We start from the raw sequence: 22,206 nt of genomic DNA, 5'->3' as shown, positions 1-22,206 counted from the left end.
TTGTCCTGTCACCCTGGCCTGGGGACCCGGGGAAGGGAGGGAGGAAGAGGGAGGCTATAATAAGCATCTTCTTGATGAGCGAGTGAGGCCTAGGGCTGGAAATGGGGACGGAGGTGTGTGGGATCCGAATGGGCTATTGAGTCACAGTTGGAGAATTAAGCCCCGAGCGCATAACTATTTATTGAATGAATGAATGAATGAATGAATGAATGAATGTCAACAGTAGAGGGTGTTTCCAGTGCTCCCTTCCCTCGAGGTAGGTCCTCGTACGCCACCCCCAGCACAGTGCTGGGGGGAGCCGGTAAGAGGCCGCTTTTATTCTGCTCTTGCACAGCCCCGCCTTTATATGGAAAGGCCGTAGGAAGTTTAACTGTGTTGCAGCCCCAGCCGGCGCCCCGTGGAACTAAGGGGGAGTGTCATATTACTGTCCGTTAGTTTCCATTTCTTAGGTGGGTCATTCCCTCCTCCCTTGACAACTGAAAATATTTGTCAGGCTTCCTCTGTCTCCAAAAGCAAACAATTACTGTGCATTTACTAGGGTTCAAATCATATGGTTTCCTCTGAAGTGATTTTTGTTGGGAAATAATTTACATTGAAACAAAATGCTTTTTGAAGAAACCCTGTTCCTTTTCTAAAGCAGAAGTAAGGCACTTGGAAGACTCACTTTCTTTCGTTAGGAAACTTATTTTCCTGGGTTTAAACCCTGTGTCACTTAAAGTGACTAATCATTAAAGGTTTTGGTCTAAGGCTTGGGAAATTGTAACGATCTCTTCATCATTGATGTTCAACAGGTGTTCAGAAAACTGCATCTATATTTGGATATATGCCATTTCTATTAAGCAGCGTCCTCCTTTTCTCCATCCTAGTGACCTAAATAGTTCCTACAAATAGAGTAGTTGTCACTACAGGAAATGTGTTCAATTCAGACGTGCAGATACACTATGAATGAATTCAGCAAAGCAAACACACTAGATTGAAATATAGTTCCAGATAGTGAAGTGAATGTGAAGGAAGACTGAGAGAAATAATTTAATTTTTAAATTGACTGATTTGGTGCTTATTAATTAGGTGAAAAAAGTATTAAATATATTACTCCAGACACTCAAATCATAGAAATGTTACAGTAACTGTTACCTTGAAAAATGACAGTACCTTTAAGGTCTCAGTAATAACCAGTTTTTAAGTACATGGGATAATGGAGTATTGTGACCAAGTGGTACAAGAGTGGGAGGTGGGCCTTTTGAAATACACAGATAAAGGATAAGAAGCAGGCATTGTCATATTTATTTGTTTATTTTTAATTTTGTTTATTTATTTGAAAGTGCACAAACTGGGGAGGGTCGATGCCAGAGGGAGAGGGAGATGCAGGCTCCTCACTGAGCAGGGAGCCCAACATTGGGCTCTATCATGATCCAAGCCCAAGGCAGTCACTCAACTGACTGAGCCGCCCAGGCATTGTCATAATTATAATCACTGCAGACATTAGCAGGGGCATGCTCATAGTCCCTTGGGCTGTTCCTCCTGTCTGTCTTTGCCACAGGGCTTTACTGTGCTATGTGTGATTAAGGAGTGTTGTTGCTGCTGTACCCACCTGGATGTGATGTGGCCATCTCTGCTCACATAGCCTCACTCTTCTCCCTTTTTTATCATTTGTGGGCAGCTTTGTGGAATGGCTAGGCATACTTTTAAAAAAGATACTGAGATTTGACTCCTGGCATCTTTATCCAAATGGACCATTTCTCGGTAGGCACTGGAGCCATGGGCAACCTCAGGGTGAGGGAGTAGTCTCCTTACCAAGAAGTCACTTGCCCTTGAGACCTTCCCTGGCCTAAGTGATTTTGTCCTTAGACAGTGGGCACAAAGTGGACCTGTTAGGTTAGAAGGAAATCAAGGTGGACAGGAAGCTTGGTGAGCCGCCAGAGACCGGAGTTTGGTTTCAGAGTGGAGCTGGGAGGAACAGACTTAATTCCTAAGAGGAAAGAAGCCCCAAACAAAAAGGCAGCTACCCTCTAGAGCCTGCCCTGAAACTGAAAGCAGTGGAGTTAGCCCAGGTTGCTGGCCATCCTGGATTCTGCCTGCATTTCTCTGAAGCTGGTTGGTGCCTTGGTTGTTTGTTTCTAGGCACTGAGCACTAGAAGTTCATACTTGGCTATGGGGTGACTTACATAGTCAAAGATTCCCATCCACCTGGCTTCTTGTTTATACCAAGAGGTCACTGGTAACAGTCTGCACTGATAGGAAGGAAACTTCTCTCATTCTAAAGCCAGTCAGCAAGGCCTTTTGTATACACTGCATACTTTTTAAAATATTTATTTATTTATTTATTTATTTATTTTATTTATTTATTTATTTATTTATTTATTTATGAGAGACACAGAAAGAGAGAGAGAGGGGCAGAGACACAGGCAGAGGGAGAAGCAGGCTTCATGCAGGGAGCCCGACGTGGGACTCGATCCTGGATCCCCAGGATCAGGCCCTGGGCTGAAGGCAGCACTAAACCGCTGAGCCACCCAGTCTGCCTGGCAAGCTGATTCTAATATTCCCTTGGAAACGTGAGGGATCTAGAATAGCCAAGACTGTCTTGAAAGAGAACAAAACTGGAGTTCTCCTACTTTCTAATTTCAAAGCTTGGTACAAAGCTACAATAAACCAGACAGTGTGATAGTAGCATAAGAATAGACATAAAGACAGAATAGAATTAAGAGTACAGAAATAAACCCATATGTCTGGTAAACTTGGTTTTCCAAGAGTTCCAACACAATTCAATGGGGGAAAGGACATTCTTTTCCACAAATGGTGATGGACAACTAGATACCCACATTGCAAAAGGAATAGAGAGGGACTACTAATGGGTACAGAGTTTCTTTGGGGGATAATGAAAATGTTCTGAAATTACTAGAGGTATCAGTTGCACGACTTTGTGAAAGTACTAAAAACCACAAAAGTGTACCCTTTAAAAGGGTAGGTTTTATGAATTTTGTCTCAATTCAAAATATAAAACAATTCAGCCTTCCAACAGTTCAGCATCCTGTGATTTCTTTAATTTCCATAATTCTGCAGTGTGCCAGTCAGATAATTTCTGCATCTGTATCCAATAATTTAAAATAAAAAGGATTGCCAGAAAAAAAGGCAAACCAAAAATCATGGAAATAAGCCAAAAGAACACATGGACAAAAGGAACTAAGGAGTATAGCTGAGGAAGAAAGGAAGTACAGGGGCACCTGTTAAGTGTCTGACTGTTGGTTTCAGCTCAGGTGGTGATCTCAGGCCATGAGATCGAGCCCTGTGGCAGGCTCTGCTCTGAGTAGAGTCTGCTTAAGGCTCACTCTCTGTCTCCCTCTGTCCCTCCCCACTGTTGGATTTCTCTCCCTCCCTTTTTCTCCCTTCTTTCTCTCTAAAATAAATCAATAAATCTTAAAGAAAGAAAGAAAAGAAGGAAGAAAGGAAAGGGAAGTACAAATAGCTATCACACAATCCCTATATTTTCCCCCCGTATATTCTCGTCAATGTATAAATATGTTCATTCTTCCTGACATTCAAATTAAGCTAGTAAAATCAAAGTATAATATTTTCCTATAAAATACTTGATAAAGTAATTATGTTTTAAAACTTTAAATATTGGGATGGTGGCTCAGTGGTTGAGTGTCTGACTTTGGCTCAGGTCATGATCCTGAGGTTCTGGGATTGAGTCCCGCATCGAGCACCTGCTTCTCCCTCTGCCTATGTCTCTACCTCTCTCTGTGTCTCTCATAAATAAATAAATAAAACCTTAAAAAAATAATAAAACTTTAAGTATCATTTAAATATAGTGTAAATGGGGGGAAAGAGGACACAAGCTCCATATGCAAGTGTGGAAACAAGGCTTATGGACAGTATGGAGTATTAAGAAGCTTGTAAGCAGGGATCCCTGGGTGGCACAGCGGTTTGGCGCCTGCCTTTGGCCCAGGGCGCGATCCTGGAGACCCGGGATTGAATCCCACATCGGGCTCTCGGTGCATGGAGCCTGCTTCTCCCTCTGCCTGTGTCTCTGCCTCTCTCTCTCTGTGACTATCATAAATAAATAAAAATTTTTAAAAAATCTCTTTAAAAAAAAAGAGGCTTGTAAGCAGGTTGGGAAGGTGAAATTGCCTCAGCCAAGAAAAAGGCCTTTTCCGGTTTGAGCAGAACAAGAAAAAGAATCAGGAAGTGATAGGCCCACTGCTCCAGACTCTTGCTGTAGCCTTTCCAGGAAGCAGAACTACTCAGCTAGTATCATCGTCTTTTCTCCTTTTCTCTCAAAAGCAAACAATCCAGAGATGTGAAAGGGACCCCAGCCAGGTGGGAGGGTGTATGAGAAACCCCCCAAGGGCTGCACAGGCATGGCCCAGTAAATACCTGGGTGTAGGGTGGGAGTAGATGGCAGGGCCAGATAGCAAGAACTTATACTTGTGCTCCAAGAGCTGTCTGGTGATTTTTAAGAAGTGATGAGAATATGAGGAATATCAGAAAATTTGAAGCAGGCCAATGTCCCAGTTTTCAGAAAAAAGGGGGAAATGGATTCTATTAAAGAACAAAGCTCCACTTCATTCCTTTGGTAAGCCATAGACTCTGTTATTAAAATGACGAGAAGCGAGGGTACTCACCAGGAAGCAGCCTGGTTTGCCCATTAAAGAAAATCCCATTAAGAAAACACTGTGGGCCCAGTTGGGTGGTTCTCACTGTCAGCCTGGCCTTGGAGCCCCTGAAAATGATAGTCTTCTCTGCCAAATACCATGCCCTTTGTAGATCTTTCTGAAATGTTGAAATACTTAATTTTTACAGAAGAATGGACTATCTGTAATATGCAATATAAGATCATACTAGTATACCCCAGCATCTGTTTATTCAAATAATAATTGATTTCTGGGAAGGGTCTGGCTATCCCAGAACTTAGAGTTTCATGGGGAATATGGATAAGAATCCACAAGCCAGTAGGGCTCTGGGTGACAGGAGCTGTGACCCTAGAAGCACAGGGTGGGATGGGGGCATAGGAGGGACCATTCCTTCAGTCTGGAGGGTGGAAGAGTCCTCCCTGATGACACAACCTAAAAGCTGATCTCTGAGGAATGAGCCAGAATTAGCTGCCCAAATGAGACCAGGAAATGAGGGCAAGAAGTCATGATGAGGCCCAGGTTTCTTGGATAACTGGGTGGGTGGTGGAGCTATCCACTGAAATGAGGGACACACAGAGAGGAAGAGTGGGGGCATAGTTATGAGTTTAAATTTAAGCCCATGTTTGAGTAGACACTCAGGTGTAAAGTCCAAAAGGGGTTGGATATACAGGTCTGGAGTGAGAGGAAGACGAGCTTGTGGAGACCCAGGGACAAGTCACCAGAGAGGTGCAGTAATGTCACAGGAGGATGGTGATTTAGAGCCATCATAGGGCTCTTTTGGTTGTAACAAACTCAACTGAAGAAGGCTTAAGGAGAAAGGTACATTATCTCATGATTAGACCCTGATCAGACCAGGGTGTCCTGGCTTGAGGCCTGGCCTAGGACCCCCAGTGTGCCATCTGGTCTCTGTCTCTCAGCTCTGCTGCCTTCCCTCATGTTGGCTTCCTTCTCAGGCAGTTGCATCTCATGGATGGGCAGGTGGCCATCTCTGACTCCAGACTCACCTTCTGCCAGCTAAGCAACCCCAGTGGGGAAAAAAGAGAACCTCTTCCCAACCATTTCCGCAAAAGTCTTAGGTTTGAGTGTCAATAGTTAGACCTTGGCCGTTTACCCATCCTGAACCAATTCCTTGAGCCAGGGGAATGGAATACCCATGCTTGCAGTGGGTGGACAGCCCCCAAGCCATGTGGTAGCTCCTCAGGGTGCTGCTATCAAAAAAGGAAAAATATTTGCTAAATAGGTGAGGCATCAGGTAGCCCCCACAAAAGTCAGGGAAAGAGGGAGCATGGTCAACAGGGCCAGATACTTCTGGGGAAAAGGTTGAAATGGATCCATTGGATTAGCCATCAAGAGCCAGGATGACCTCAGCAAGAGCCATGCCAGTAAGTGGTGGTGATGGAAGCCAGGTGGCGGTGGGTTGAGGAATGAGTGGGAGGTGAAGCGTCAAATATAGAAAACTCTTAGCAGCTGGTTACTGAAGGGAGGTACTGTGTCCTGGTGACAGGCGTTCTGGGGAAATGGGGAAATGTGGATGGAAGGGGCCCGTAGACAGCAGCTTTTTAACCTAAGAGGCAGGCCTCGGAGCAGGGGTTTGGGGGCTCCAGGGCCAGGTGGTACACGTGTGGGTGGCAACAGTCACGCAGAGAGACCCTGCAAGACGGCCTCTTGTCCACTTACTACATCACCTGCCTGATGGATGGGAGTAATGTCACAGGATTAGTAGAAGTATAAGGGGAGATAGGTTTGGGTTTTTTTTTTTTTAATTATAAAATTCTCTTCTTTAACTCACATCTAGAAGTTTACTTCTAAAAGACTTTCAGTATACTTTTCAAAACCTTGGAAAATTATGAACTAGAAAGCCATGGTTCCTGGATCTGGCTGTGGGTCAGAACCACTGGGAGCCTGAAAAGAGATTTCAAGGCCTCAATCCCAGACCTCCTGAACCGGAATCTCTGTGGGAGAAGTTCAGAAATCTGGTTTTGGTTTGGTTTTTATAAACCACCTCCCAGAGTCAGTCTTAGGTAGCCTCCCCCAGGAAGTATTTAGGAACGATTGATAGAGGAAAGTTCATGATAGTTGAATCTTTTAAGCACGAAGCGGGTCGGCCTCAACCCAGAAGAGAAAGGCTCGCTTTGGTGGCCCTTCCATCACATGTGGTCCAAGCTCCATCTGTTCACATTCTTAGTGAATGACCTAGATGAAGACGTAGAAGTCATGCTTACAAAACTGGGAATTATGCAAAAAATGCAATTTAATAAACAGCCTTTTTCATTTAATATGATATGATGAACTTGTGTCATGAAGTAATCTTCAGAAATGGCTTTCATGACTGTATCCTAGTCTACCCTGCAGCTTGGAACATTGTTTCTAATTTTATGCTGTTATCTATAATATTGCAGTGGACATTCTTGGCTGTAAACCTTTGTCTCCTTTTTTTCCTTAGAATAGTATGAATTACTGCATCAAAAGGTATAAATATTTTTCAAGTTTATGTATATTGCTGATTACATATATACATACATATGTATATATATTTTATATAAAATAAAACATATATTTTATCCTGAATATATATATATACATATATTCCTTTTCAGAAAAGTCATTCCAAATTAGATTCCTACCACAGAGTCTAATATGAGGATCATGATTTCACAAACTGTCAGTAAAACTATGTATTATTATTTAAAAACATAAGTGTGCAGGAAAAAAATTTCTTTTAATTTGCTTTTCTTTTCCCTTTTACTGTGAAGTTGAACTTACAAAATATGTAGCTGTCATCTGTTTCTTTGTGAGTTATCTGTGAACTTTGTCCCAATTTTCATTTGGAATATTAGTCTTTATGTTGTAGGTGTTTAAATATTTTGCTTAATAATGTTTGTCAGTCTTTTGTCATAATTATTATTTTTCCAGTTTGAGGTTTGCCTTTTTAATTTTTATGATAATTTTTTGTCATGGAGATATATTTAATATTTGTGAGCAACTCTTAATATTTCTTTCCTCTTGGATGATGTCTTTTATGCCTCTAGAAAATCCTTAAATATTACGGAATCCTTAAGTTTAAAAAAATCTTTAAAATAGTTAACTTTTGGGGGCACCTGGATGGAGCAGTAGGTTGAGCATCCAACTCTTATTTTCAGCTCAGGTCATGAACACAGGGTCATGAGATCGAGCCCCTAATCAGGCTGTGCACTCAGTGTGGAGTCTACTTGGAATTCTCTCTCTCTCTCCCTTTCCCTATGCTCTCCACCTTTGCATCCCCCCCGCCAAATAAATAAATAAATATTTAAAAAATAAAATAAAATAGTTAACTCTTTAATCTACTTAAAATCTCTTTTGAAAGTATTCATTTTTTGTTTTTTATTTTTTAGCACTATTGAATAATCCTATTTTTTCCGCTACCACATGAGGCTTCTTCATATGCTAACTTATTAAATATTAGAATCTTTTGGAACCTTTCTCTCCTGTCATATTGCTCTGTTGGTAGATTCTTATGCCCACATCATACTCTCTTAAGGACTGTTACTTTAAAACATTCTTTAATTCAGTGGTAACACAGACCCTTCTGATCTCACTTCTCTTTATTTTGCAAATACTGTCAATCATCATTTCCTGTTATTCTTTCAGAGGAACTTCAAAATTACTTCATTAGATTCTTCTCAGAAAATACCATTCGGATCTGTTTATATTGGAATTGCACTGTATTTTGGTATTTGTTCTTTCCAGAACACAGTATGGCTTTAACTCAGACCTCTTGTAGACCTGAGAAAGGTGTTTGATTTACTTACATAGGTTCTATATACTCATATTAATGTTTTTCCTAGATATTTTATAATCCTTCACTCTTGTGAATCAGATATTTTTCCTTTTTATTTTCTAGATGGGTATTGCGAGAATGTGAGATAGCTAATGATTTTTAGGCATTTCCATTTTGTATCTGCTCATTTGATTCAAGTTACTCTGAGAGCTTTTCAGTATTCTTTTGGATTTTCTAGATAGACAGCTATATCAATGACATTCATGATCACTTTGTTTCCTCTTCTGCTTCGTATTTGATTGTACTGGGAAGTGATCATCTACATCAAGTTTTTAATTGTGACAACAGTGCTTTTGTTATTTCACTTTAAGATATGTTACCTACTAGTTTAATATTTTATAAATTAATCACATTAAGAAATTATCTTTTTATTACTAGTTTAGAAGAATGTCATTGGAAAAAACTAGAACAGATGTCGAGCTTCATTAAATGCCTTTTTACTTTTTCCTTTAACCTGTGTTCTGTGGAAGGTAATTCTGGGAGATTGTTAATAGATGTTTAAAAAGGGTCCTATAGTTAAGGCACTTGGGGAAATGTGTTCTGTAGCCTTATCATGACGCTTGCCAGTGTTCCCAGATCAACCTAAATTCTGTTGTCTGGTTCATAAAGTACAAGTCCTCACTTAATTAGATCTTCATTGCATGAGCAAATGAATGATTAGAGAAATTAATGGGGCTATAAAAAATTGGGAAGCATATTGCCATGATTCCAGTGAACTTCCTCCCCCTTTCATCTCCTTCCTTTCCTTTCTCTTTCTTCTGGCCTCCTTCCAGAATAGCATGGAAGGCAGAGTGGAGCAGCTCTTGGTACTGGCACAGGTTAGACACCACTGTGCCCTAAGCACATCTCAGCCCTGCGTGATTTAAATGCCATTCATAGCTGGAAAAATAGAGCTGTGAAAAGGCTTTATCCAGCAAATTCCAGTTTCTTGATCCCATAGGCTAATGTAGATTCCATAGTAGGCACAACAGTTTCAAAGACGATGTCACTTGAACAAGCAGCCATGGCCATAACATGTCTGTGATTTAACTAAGGGAAAAATAAAAATGAAAATAAAAGTTAGGTTTCACACTTAAGGAAGACATTGAGTTTAAAATGCAAGTGAAGCTTGACCTTAGTTTTTCAGCAACTCAAAGATTAAAATTTTAAAGAAAGTGAGATATTTGTGATATTTATCTCAACATTATTTATAAGAGCAAGAAATGGGAAGCTATTTAAATGCCCAAGAGTAAGGAAGTAGCAAACTAAGTTATTAGATATTCATCTTAGAATAGTCTGCAGCCACTAAAAATTGTTTTCAAAGAATTTCTGATGGCCTGAGGAAAAACTAATGGTGGAAAATCTAGATGCAAAATTATTTAAACATTCTGATCCCAATTTTATAAAGAAAAAAAATATCTTCACAGAACGACAGATGGAAATAGATCAAAATGTTAAAAGTAGTCATTTTCCTGTGCTAATGTGGTTTAGTGCTAGCTGCTTACCTTGTCCTAAGCAGGGATAAAATGTCTGCTCCAACAACAGTGAGGGCAAAGTGATAAAACGTGTATGAAGTGCCTTATAGGGACACCTGGGTGGCTCAGTGGTTGAGCATCCGCCTTCGGCTCAGGGTGTGATCCCGGAGTCATAGGATTGAGTCCCACATCGGGCTCTTCGTGTGGAGCCTGCTTCTCCCTCTGCCTGTGTCTCTGCCTCTCTCTCTCTCTCTCTCTCTCTGTCATGAATAAATAAATAAAATCTTTTCTAAAAATGCCTTATAAACTGTACAGTGTGGTTTCATAATAATCTATTGTTCAGTGGTGTCCAGAAGGGGTAGTGGTGGTGGTGGTGTTTACTTGCTAAGAAATAATTACATATTCTTGACCATTTTCTAAGACTTTAATGATAACAAATGTTCGATTCTTCTCCCACTTACATTTCTTGGTATTAAACACAAGGATAAACAAAGGACACTGATTTAAAACATCATTTCTAGATTCAACACAAATCAGTTGAAGGACTAACCCTTTCTTTTCATTCACTCTCCTAGTGAAATAGTGGATCAAGTACTAGAAGTAAAAAGTACATTCTGTAAAGCTTGCCAACACTTTAAAATGAAGTGTATTTAAACTCTTAGCCCTGGATTTTAAAATAAGGAAATATAACTGCTTCTCCACTGAACTCAGAAGTTGTACCTTATATATTTCTTTCACATCTGTATGACTTAAAACCTTAGTAACGAATGCTCAAAAGAACAAAATGACTGTTTGAGATAGTTAAATGCTCTTTTTAAAAATATCCTACTCCATATCAATGAATTGAACTTTCAAACTATGCACAGATGCCAATGTATGCACAAACATTTCTAAAAATTTCATCATCACACAAGCCATTTCTCTAGATTTTGGCTTGAGTATTGAAAAATAATGCTCATAAAACATCCCGAATTATATGTGCCATATTACTTTTTAGAGTGCTGATGTAGTTATTGAATACCTACTAAAAGGTCTGAGATTTGTATGTTTGTTATGATTCACAGAATGCATTCCTGTAAACGCTTCTGTTGCAGGCTGATAGCCTCTCAAGCTATGATTTAGGGCAGGTAGTGTTCTCACAGGATGGGTAAGACATTTAGGTTCTAATAAACCACTTAATTTATGTGAACCTTAGTTTTTTTCATTTGTAAAATGGGGATAAAAATAGTACCAACCCCATAAGGTACTTAGGATGAAATAGATTTATTCATATAAAGACATCAGCACATAACAAATCCTACAACGTCAGATATACAGTAGTTGTCCCTTATCCGCTCTTCTACTTCCATGGTTTCACTTACCTACCATCAACCGCAGTCCAGAAGTAGATGATTCTCCTTTTGACATATGGTCAGAAGGTCAGTAGTAGCTAATGCTACATCACAATGCTTATGTCATTTTCCTCACCTCATCTTGTCACGTAGGCATTTTATCATCTCACGTCACCACAAGAAGGGTGAGTACAGTAGAGCAAGATACTTTGAGAGAAAGAGAAAGACCACATTACATAATTTTTATGATGGTATATTTTAATTGTTCTATCTTATTAGTTATTTTTGTTAATCTCTTACTGTGCCTAATTTATCAATTAAACCCTATCATAGGTGTGTATGTATAGGAAAAAATATTGTGCGTGGAGGGCTCAGGCATCCACCAAGGCACTTGGAATGAATCCTCCATGAATAGGAGGACCACTATGCTACTAAAATAATTAATGTCTTTTCCATTGTTCCAAGCACAAGTCAGAACCTAGACAATGCATGGATGACTACCAGGAGAGACAACATTTGCAGCTGGAATTTCGGAAAGCCTATCCTTGAGTGACTACCTTGTTTGTTTGTTTTTGGTCATCCTTAAGCTCATCTTTGAGAAGATGGTGCTTAAGTATTTTGAGGGACTTTTCATCATCCTGAAGATTTTCTTTTCCTCTTAACACAAACTACATTTTTTGCTATGATGTTAAAAAAAGGTTTTTTTCTAGCCTAAGCAACGGAAGAAAAAAGATACTGTCCACATATACCCTTGCATGCAGTCAGCTCCCTGATCTGAGGCTGGGCAAGTCCACCTGGACGAGGAAATGCCATGGCCTTCAGCAGACAGGGACAAGCAAACATTGGGTCTCCCATCCTCCCCACCAATCCCTCTGCCCCGCTGCTTGAAATCCTAGATGTCTATCTGTTTTTTACGTTGATGGCTTAGAGCAGTCACCCCTGGAAGAGGCAGCCCTTTCTGAGAACACAGGAGAAGGAGAACAAGGTGGAGCCAGGGACAGAAACACTTTCTAACACACAGGATGCCTGTGCAGTGGGCTCTTGGCTCAAAACTGTGGCGATGCTCTTCTGTAGTCTTCCTGTGGCCTCTTGGTCCTTTGAATTCTTGTTATTGCGGATAACACCACAAACTCTCCAGGACTCGTAGCTCTGGGAAAGCCTCTGGTACGGCCAAGTTTAACACAGTTGATCAGCCTGGTGCCTATAGGTGACCCGTTTTTGTATGTCGAAACTTGGGATCTGCTCAGACTTTTCAAGGTTGCTGGTTTTGAACCTCGTCACTTTCTTCACACTTTGTTCACGTCAGATACTCTGTGTCCTGGTTTTTCTTAGTTCCTTAGTGCCTGCCCACCTGGCAGTGTGACCTAAGTGTATCTGAATTTCCCCATCCCCCCATGTAAAACTTTTCTGGGCAGTCAGCTTAGAACATCATATATTAGCTCATGTATCCAACGGGTCCTACTTAGGGCAGACACCAGCAGCTGGGGGCTACATGGGACCCCAAAGCTACAGGGCTGAGCTTGATGTAAAAGCAAAAGCCTTGGGCCAAGAGAGAGGAGCCCTGGGAAATACAAGCCTTGCATGGCCAGTAGTTAGTCTGACCAGCAAGTCCTTGATTGCCTGCTCTAATCCTCAGTCTCCTCACCTGTAAAGACATGGGGTTGAGCCAAATGATTCCTAAGAGAGTTTGGGACTCGTGTGTGGATTGTGCTCTGCAGGAAATGACAACCTATCAGAAAAGAGGAGATCGGCCCACAGACAGCACTAATACTGGGTGTTCCTGAGAAGCTCCACAGCAGAAAGTGGTCAGAAAAAAAGGTCCTGGAGTGCTCAGGGAGGGAGGACTGCCCAAAGGAGGTGACACTTTGTAAAGTGACTGAAAGAGCGGGTAGGCTAGATGGTAGAGATCATGAGACATGATTCCCCACCAGACAGAGGGAATGAAGTAAGGGAAGTCAGGCGCAGGAATTTCAGGCCTGGAAGAGACTAATCAAGGAGGAAAGAAGGCCTGCAATAGGTGAGGAGCAAGATCCCAGAGTGCAAGGCAGAAGAGGGGTGCTCGTGGGGTCCCGGAAGGGAAGTCATCTGGGAAGGACTGGGTGGTTAGTGAGGGCTGTCTGATTAAAGCTTTAGAAAAACAGTCTCATCCTGCAGGGCAGATGGGGAAGAAGGAGGCTGGGAGGCAGCTGGACAGGACCAGAGTGACCCACATGAGGTGGGATGAGGTGGTATGAGGAGGCAGAAAAGTGAGGGAGGGAGGCCAGGGCCAAAGGGCCACCTGGATGAGGGCGCAGAGAAAGCCAGACGGTCCCCAGACACTGGTTCCACACCTACTATGTGCCAGATGCTGTGTTGGATTCTACGGTACAGTCGTGAGCCAGACAGACCAGGGCCTGTCTCTCAAGGTGCTCCTAATATCCTGGGACAATGACATGCCAACAGGAAAGTGTCAGCTATTGGATAAGTGCTCTGCATAGGTAATGAGGGGGAGGGACAGGGAACCAGACTGGAGAGGCTCCTGCGTCAGGATGCTCCCCAAGGAAGTGCCATGTGACTGTGCAGGGATCTGGGGGAGGGCTTTCCAAGCAATCCCGAGGTGGGAATGGCCTTGGCCTGTTGAAAAGGTGGTACAGGGCCTGGGTGGCTCAGTGGTTGAGCATCTGGCTTCGGCTCAGGGCATGATCCGAGGTCCTGGGATTGAGTCCCGCATCGGGCTCCTGCTTCTCCCTCTGCCTATGTCTCTGCCTCTCTCTCTCTGTGTCTCTCACGAATAAAATCTTTAAAAAAAGAAAAGAAAAGGTGGTACAGAGGCCAGTGTAATCACTCATCCACTCATTATTTCAACAAGTATTTATTGAGCACCTCAACCATGTACCAGAGATTGTTCCAAGCTTGTGGGAAGCATTAGTGAACGGAAGAGAATGAAAGCCCTGCGTTCCTACAGCATATACCCTACCAGGTGGAGGCAGCAAATACGTCATAAATATAATAAGTGCATTTTATATTATGGTAGAGCCATGGGAAAGAGAACACAATTTTTTTTCTAAATTTTTTGCTGTTCTGGATAATGCTGCAATGGACATCTTCACACAAAAATCTTTTTCACGTATCTAGGATTTTTGCAAAGGACCGATTTCAAAGAGAACTACCTCCATTTTAAAGGCTTTTAACACAAAGTATCAAACTGCTTTTCAGTGAGGTTATACTAACTGATTCTCCCACTGATATATAATATATATCAGAGTGTTTATTTTACTACACCCTTACCAGAGTTGGGTGTTATGACCTCTTTAAAGTGTTAATACATTATGTCTTTCATTGGTATTGCTTTGATAATGAAATTGAACGCTAAATTTTGGCTTTTAACTGTGGGAGAAAGTATTACTAAGCAAATTAACTAGGTAAGCAAGCTACAGGATAGCCCTTCCTAGTTCTACTTCTCTTCTATGTCTAGGACCCAAAAGTGAAGTGAGTGATTTATCAAAGTCACAGTTCAGAGGCACCTTTTACTTCAAACTGATTCACATTAGCAACATACTTGAACAATTATTTGTCAGATGTAAACCAAAATATATTTAAGTATGCTTTTTTTTAAGATTTTATTTATTTATTTATTCATTCATTCATTCATTCATTCATTCATTCATGAGAGACAGAGAGAGAGAGGGGGGCAGGCTCCATGCAGGGGAGCCTGATGTGGGACTCTATCCCGGGACTCCAGGATCACACCCTGGGCCAAAAGGAAGCACCCAACCACTGAGCCACCCAGATGTCCCTATTTAACTATGCTTAAAAAATAATTTGTTAAAGTTCTGTCTGGCAGGGTTGCTACCTAGGAAGTTCTAGCTTCAATTACATTATGAATTTGAAAATAAGAAACACCTGCTCCTCTTTAAACAATTTCATACTTTAGGTTTTTCATTGAAACCTCTGTTATTCCAGAATTAGTGGTGTTTGTTGTGCTTTTATATAAACCTATATATATTTATATAAACATTAAGAAGCAATTCGGGCTCTCCTTGGCAGTGATGGCCTGGCTTACACACCTTTACATGTGAGTTACTTCCCTGCTGGGGACTCACTGCTGAACCACCGCATCCACAAGCCCCTCAGCCCCTGCCTGAGCCCCCATTCTCACCTCCCAACACCTGGAGCAGAAGGGTCCTCCTCCTGCCCAGGCCTGGGAAGGTGCTGAGAAGGGGCAAGATTGCAGAGAGCCACCCAAGGTGGTACCCAATACTGGGTTTTTGCCCAAAAGGTAGTGCTATGGTTCTTTTCTGGTTTGTCTGTTTTATTGGCATGTGTGACCTTTGTAGGCTATCTTGCAAGCCAACCCTTGCTGTTAACATTGATTCCATGGGACAATGCCGGTTAGGTTTCAAACCAGCACTTGGACCTAACCCTTTCGTGAGAACTGCATGTGCTGCAGGGAGCCTGGTGACACTGCTGTTCTTCCAAGCCCAGGCCCTGCTCCTCAGTGGTCCACCTTCTGCACCCTGGATCTCCTGGCATAGCATCAGCCAGGCCACAGGGAATGAAAATCAAAGTGGACTCAGGAGGGATGTGATGTGGACTTGAATTCTAGCTTTGCTGATGAATGGTTTCAGACTTGAGACCGCAAGTGGCTGTACCACCTAAATTCATAGATGTATATGAAATCCATGCACTCTGCATTCAGTCTACAAGCGTTGGTGTTTCACAGAGCATGAGATGCTATTGTTGCTGGCTTCTACCAGTATTTCTAAGATTTGTGTGGAATTTCATAAGAATTTGTAAACATGAACATTTCTGCTTCCAAGGATATTTACGAGTCTACTCAGTACCTGAAAAAATTTTGAATTTTTTTAAAAATTAAATTTGAACATGTTTTGAAAAGTAGCTTCTTCTCTCCCCAGCTTTCTCTAGGGAAAACGGAGAGAGCTGTCCCCTTGTTGTTAGGGCAGCCCCAGAACCATGCAGGAAGGCAGTGGGGAGAGCTCTTCTCACTTTTGAGGAGATACAGGATTGTGGTGTCTATGGCCAGTGGCACACCCTGCATGAGGCCCATGAACTCCCCTTGTGCTCCTCATCTCTTAGCAAACCACCAGCTCAAACCCAGGTTTAAAACATTGTTTGGAGGGGCTCCTGGATGGCTCAGTGGTTGAGCGTCTGCCTTTGGCTCAGGTTGTGATCCTGGGGTCCAGGGATTGAGTCCCATATCAGGCTCTGCTGGGGGAGGTCTGCTTCTCCCTCTGCCTGTGTCTCTGCCTCTCTCTGTGTGTCTCATTAATAAATAAATTAAATCTTAAAAAAAAAAAAAAAGAACATTGCCTGGAGACAGCGCAAGACCTAGAGTCCCACTGCCTGCATTCCATTTCCACTGAAGCATACTTATTGTATGACCTCAGGCAAGTTGCTTAGCCTCTCTGATGCCCCAGTTTTCCCACCTGTAAAATGGGAATAATGTTACACCCACTTCAGAGTATTAGGGGGATTACATACATGAATAGTTGTGCATGTGGAGGGCTTTGTGCTCCAGGGAAATAATGAGCACTTGGTAAATGCTGGGTGTTATTAGCTGATTGGTTTGTTTTTTTTTTTTTTCACATTTCCTCAAAATTTAGGGGACCTATTTAAATGTCATCTATTCTGGTGCTCCACAACTTCAGAGAAATGTAGAAACTTTGGATGACACTAAAACTAGTGATGAGATCCATTAAATATTCAGAATACAGCCTGCTAAGTTTTCAGTTGCATTGGCATAGAAAACATAGGTGTCAGGGATGGCCTAATTTCTTATTCTTAGAAAGATGGCAAAATTGTGTTGGACAGTTGATAGTGCAGGTCCTTCTGTCCCAGAAAATAAAATCAAAATTTTGATTTTATCAAAATAAAATTTCAGGGCTGAAATTTGATCAGTTCGGGACATATTAGAAATAAACAAATAGCTTGGTACCAAATCCGTTGTTAGCTGCAGGAATGGGAAGCCAGAGAACTATGCACATTTCTGCCCTTGAGCTTCTTTTCCAGGGTGAAAGCTCAGCCCCTGGCAGGGTTGGGACCTGGGACCTCAAAGAGGCATTTCTGTTCATTGCTCCCCACCTCCAGAACCTGCTCCCAGTCACTGTCAGGCATTCTGTGAAGGTGTTGCATTTCCACCTGCTCCTTGGTAATGAGGGAAACGTATCCCAAAATATGCCTTTCTTCATGTTCCCCTTGGCTGCAGAGGAAGGAGGGAGGAGTCTTTGCCCTGCCCCTCCCACCACATATATGCATAAATACACGAAAGTGTGTTCCTTCTTGGAAAGGAAATCTTGGTGGGGAGGGAGGGGCTCTGAGTGCCTTTAGCTGAACAAAGTGCTGGTGGAGGGAGGGGTGGTGGAGAGGAGCTATGTTAGGGGCTCAGCCCTTTACCACAGAAAGCAGACTTTCCCCACTGCTCCACCTCTGGCTGCCTTGCCGCACCCCAGCCATATCACTGAGCCAGTCCCATATCAACTGGCTTCCTCAGCCCCCTGAAGAGGAACCCTAAGTGACATTTGCTAGTCCCACGTGCATAGTGGTGCAGGTTAAACTACACGAGGGCACAGGGCAGGGGAGTGTGTGTGGGGTAAAATCTAGCTAGCTTGCTAAGCTGTAAACCCCGGTGCAGGGCTGGGTCTAACTGGAGGAAGGGGCATCTTTTTCCAATTTGCACATAGAGCTAGTATCTAATTCCTGGTGGTATCTAATCTGAACCTCTCCACCTCCTTTGGCCCCCACCCCCCCATAGCAACCTCTGTTGCTGCTCAGTTCTTTGGAGATGGTCTTCCATGGCCATGACCTCCAGGAACCCGAGGGAGCTGTAAAGTGTGCAAGGGAGGATGTGCGGGCCTCAGTAATCACCGGTGAGAAGGAGAAGAGGTAGTTCATTCTAACATTCACTACATTGAGTGCGCTCTGTGGGCAGGCACAGTGCTGGATGTGGGAGGCTATGCATCTGGCTGTAGGCATGGGCCTGCCCGCGAGGGCCCACAAACAGAGAAGTGCAGTGCCCCTGGTGAGCACCATCATGGCTGCAGGCACCAGGTGCCCGGGGCCCACAGAGCAGGTGTGCCCAGCACCCTGGAGGGAGGGGGGACACTTCCCAAAAGGAGATGGGCCTGAGTAGGTTCCAGCAGGATTGCACAGGAGCTGGCTGGGTACACTTCCCTGGGATGGCATCTGTGGTGCCCAGATCAGGAATTGTGCTAAGCAAAGGTACCTTTTCAGAAGATCCAGAAAGTCTGCAAGATGCTTGACCTGTTACTAGGCCTCAAAGGGTGGCGAGGGTGGGAGTGGGGGGCACCATGCTTAGGTCTGTAGATTTTAAGCTTTGAACATTTGCAGGAGAGTAAAATGCCAACCATTCTCCTTTTCTTGGTGTTTATATTTCTAGGCTCTTAAATGTTTATGTTAAAAATTGGTAGTCCCAGAAAGCTTTCTGGCCTCTTGCTTTGTGATAACTTGCTAAGTTTCTTTTCTTTTTCCCATTCCCAGATACTTACTGGAGCAAGATTTCCCAGGCATGAGGATTGGTCCAGAGCCCACCACGGATTCCTTCATCGCTGTGATGTATGGAGAGACTGAGGGTAGCACCCCAGGGAATGCATTAGTTGTGGATCCTAAAAAGCCATTTCGAAAGCTTAGTCGCTTTGGAAATGCTTTTCTGAATCGGTAAGCACGAGCAACCTGGCATTGTTGGTCAGGTTGTTTGTTTGTATGTTTATTTTTAAGAGTTTATTTATTTATTTGACAGAGAGAGAGAGCACAAGCAGGGGGAGCAGGAGAGGGAGAAGCAGGCTCCCCACCAAGCAGGGAGCCCAACATGGGGCTCGATCCCAGGACCCTAGGATCATGACCTGAGCCAAAGGCAGACGCTTAACTGAGCCGCCCAGGCGCCCTGGTCAGGTTTTCTTTGAATTCTTCTTTGAATTCTTGCCAATTACATATAAAGTTTCAAAAACAGAATGGAGTATGTCTGTTTTAGAAGAGAGAAGCTATAGAGAATATGCTTATTGTGTTCAAATATTTGAAAAGATTATTATAGAAAATGATCAGTTATTACCTATTCTGGGCGGCTTCAGAGGATAGAGCTAAGGCCTGGGATTGGTCATTATAAGGCCACACAGTACAGGGAATACATTTCTAATAATTTCAGCAGTCCAGAAATGGATCAAGTTGCCTTGTGAGGAAGTGTGCTTCCTGTCACTGACAATGTTAAGTGGTGACTGGATGGCCACCGCTCAGGTGTGGTATGCTGGGGACTCCTGTACAGGGAACTCAGCCCAGAGGACCCCTGAGGCTTGTCTGACCCCCCAGATTCAGCCTGTTGATATTCCTGCTTGGCTGCCCCTTATGCTTCTCACTCCCATGCTTTGAGCTATCTCCTCGTTCATTAAGGCCTGTCAGGAGAAATAGAGGCAAAACCACACAAAAACTTAAATTGGTTATTTGGTGGTTCTGTTGCAGAAGTGAAGTTGTGGGATAGCTGAGGTTCTGTCTTAGGTGGAGATGTGTTTTGTCTGTATTATCCTGTACCCTTTCTCCAGTGCTCCCAATGAAACAGAGGGCTGCAGACGAAGCAGGTCTGGATGCAGCTCTGCCCTCTTAGACATGACCTGTTGTCCCTTCCCTTGCCTTCCTCCTCTTTGCCACTTCTAGCTTTTTTTAAACCCCTTTTCTTTTTCTTCTCTCCTGCCATATCCCTCACCCCTCTATTTCCCTCTTTTATGAGTCTCCTGATTTAGACCAGTTACTCTGGGGGTGCAAAGCCAAGGAGGGGTCATCCAAACAAAAGAAACTGTACTTCTTTTTAGATGGTTTAAAAGATAGGAACAGATCCTCCCAGTCCATTGCCACCCTCCCAAAGGCTGAGATGTCTCATTGCACAACTCTGGGGAGTTCCATTCGCAAGGACTAGGGGAAGGATGATGTGCTCAGGTGCTGAGCAGTGACTCTGCCAAGGGCAGCCCATGCAACCTCCAGAGATGCCTCTGAGAAAAACCGGACTCTAAGGGCTTTTGTATGCTCTCATCACAAATCAAAGGAGACATCCAAATGGCAGCCAGAAAATGTGGCAGTAGGAGAAATAGAAATGCATAGATGATGTAGATAGAGTCACAGAGAAATCCTGTCTTTTTGCTGACAGTGATTTGCAGAATACTGTCCAGATGATTTTCTCCACCTGCAGGATGCTCTCAGGGAGGAGTTTCCTCCTTCTCTCCAGAGCAGCCTTGGGTGGCACCAGAGCCTCTCCTGCGGGAGAAGTAGGGGTTGAGCCCATGTGGGAGAGCACCAGAAGGTCTCCTGAGGCACTTGAAGGGCAGTGGAACAAGAAATTCCCCCATCAAGGCCTCTTGGGGAGCCCTGGTCATGGAGCAGGCAAACAGCCAGGCTTCCTGTCCCAAGATGGGCCCTGGAAGGTTCCGGAGGCCTGGAAAAGTGCAGGGCACAAGGTCCTTCTCCATGAAAGACTGCCTGGAAATCCCATGGTTTCTTTACCACTGCCTTTTTGTCTTTCTTTTTGCCCGACAAAGGCTTAAAAAATAAATAAGCTGCCACTTTTTTCAAATTCCTATTTTGTGAAGTCCATATTCACAAGGGGAATCCCAGGAAGAATGGCTATCGGCTTCTTTTGAACAGATGATTTGCTTTCCTGACAAATCTTCTTTTCAAATGCCAAACATACAGCAGATGAGTATGGAAATTTTGAACGGCAAGTTTCATTATCTGAGATTTTTTTATTTATTTATTTTATTTTATTTTATTTTATTTTAAATATTTTTTTTCAATTTTTATTTATTTATGATAGTCACAGAGAGAGAGAGAGAGAGGCAGAGACACAGGCCGAGGGAGAAGCAGGCTCCATGCACCGGGAGCCCGATGTGGGATTCGATCCCCGGTCTCCAGGATCGCGCCCTGGGCCAAAGGCAGGCGCAAAACCGCTGCGCCACCCAGGGATCCCTGAGATTGTTTTTTTACAGATTTTATTTATTTATTCATGAGAAACACAGAAAGAGAGGCAGAGACACAGGAAGAGGGAGAAGCAGGCTCCACACAGGGAGCCCGATGTGGGACTCGATCCCGGGGCCGAAGGTGGCGCTAAACCGCTGAGCCGCCCGGGCTGCCCCATTAGCTGAGATTTAAAACTTGCTGAAAGTCATCCGTGTATTATGTAATCAAGTGTTAATTAAGTTGAGAATACATAGAAAAATGTTAGCAAATATTAGTATAGCCTTTACTGTGTGTCAGATACAGTTCTTGACTTTACTTGTATATTAGCTCTAAATCCTCATCAAGTCTCTGTGACCTACATGCTACTATTATCCTCCACATAGACAGGAGGAGTTGATGCATAGAAGTTCATTTGACTTCCACAGAGCCACTCAGCTGAGAAGTGGCAGTGCTGGTTTAGGAACTCAGGCCATCTGGCTCACAGTCCCTACTAGTGCCCAATGTACTGCCCAATGGCATGAATGACACTTGGACTGAGGATCGCTCCTACTGTCCCCGATCTAACTTTGCAGGCTGTCCTTAATAAGGCCCCTGAACAATGAGTATGATTATGTTCCTAGTTAATAGATTAAAATGTTCACATACACTACTTTTTCTGGGTTAATAAGACAGTGTTACTATGGCCATTTTACAGATGAGAAAGCTGAGAGCAAAGTAAAATGATTTACCCATGAAAAGGCCAAGACAATATTAGAATTCAGCTTCCTCTTCCCTTCTGTCCACCACCTCGTACCTCATGAAGCAGTCTCAGAGAAGAGTTTCTGTTCCAGTCCTGCTGGTGGCCATGTATTTGTGAGGGACACACCTCATCGCACTTAAGAATAAACAGCATGTCTAAAGTCATATCCATACAACAGTGCTCTTGTTTCACCCACTGCTTGGGTAAGAAAAAAGTCAATTAGTGTTGGGCACTCAAACATGTGTATGTAATTATAATGTCCCTATGGGAACACCAGGTG

At 43.1% G+C, this 22,206-nt stretch overlaps 1 protein-coding gene across 1 annotated transcript in view; it reads left to right on the top strand.

The window, feature by feature from the left end:
• The window catches only part of EHD4 (EH domain containing 4), an 80,928-nt gene that overhangs the window by 582 nt on the left and 58,140 nt on the right, over positions 1–22,206 (top strand). Inside the window, exon 2 of the mRNA XM_038580145.1 lies at positions 18,731–18,907. Within this exon, the coding sequence (XP_038436073.1) occupies positions 18,731–18,907 (177 nt within the window). The remainder of the gene's footprint in view (positions 1–18,730; positions 18,908–22,206) is intronic.

Source organism: Canis lupus, chromosome 30, assembly GCF_011100685.1.
Source record: "Canis lupus familiaris isolate Mischka breed German Shepherd chromosome 30, alternate assembly UU_Cfam_GSD_1.0, whole genome shotgun sequence".
Classification (NCBI taxonomy): Eukaryota; Metazoa; Chordata; class Mammalia; order Carnivora; family Canidae; genus Canis; species Canis lupus.
Note: the sequence above shows the minus strand (reverse complement) of the source record. Positions and strands in the feature narration are given on the sequence as shown.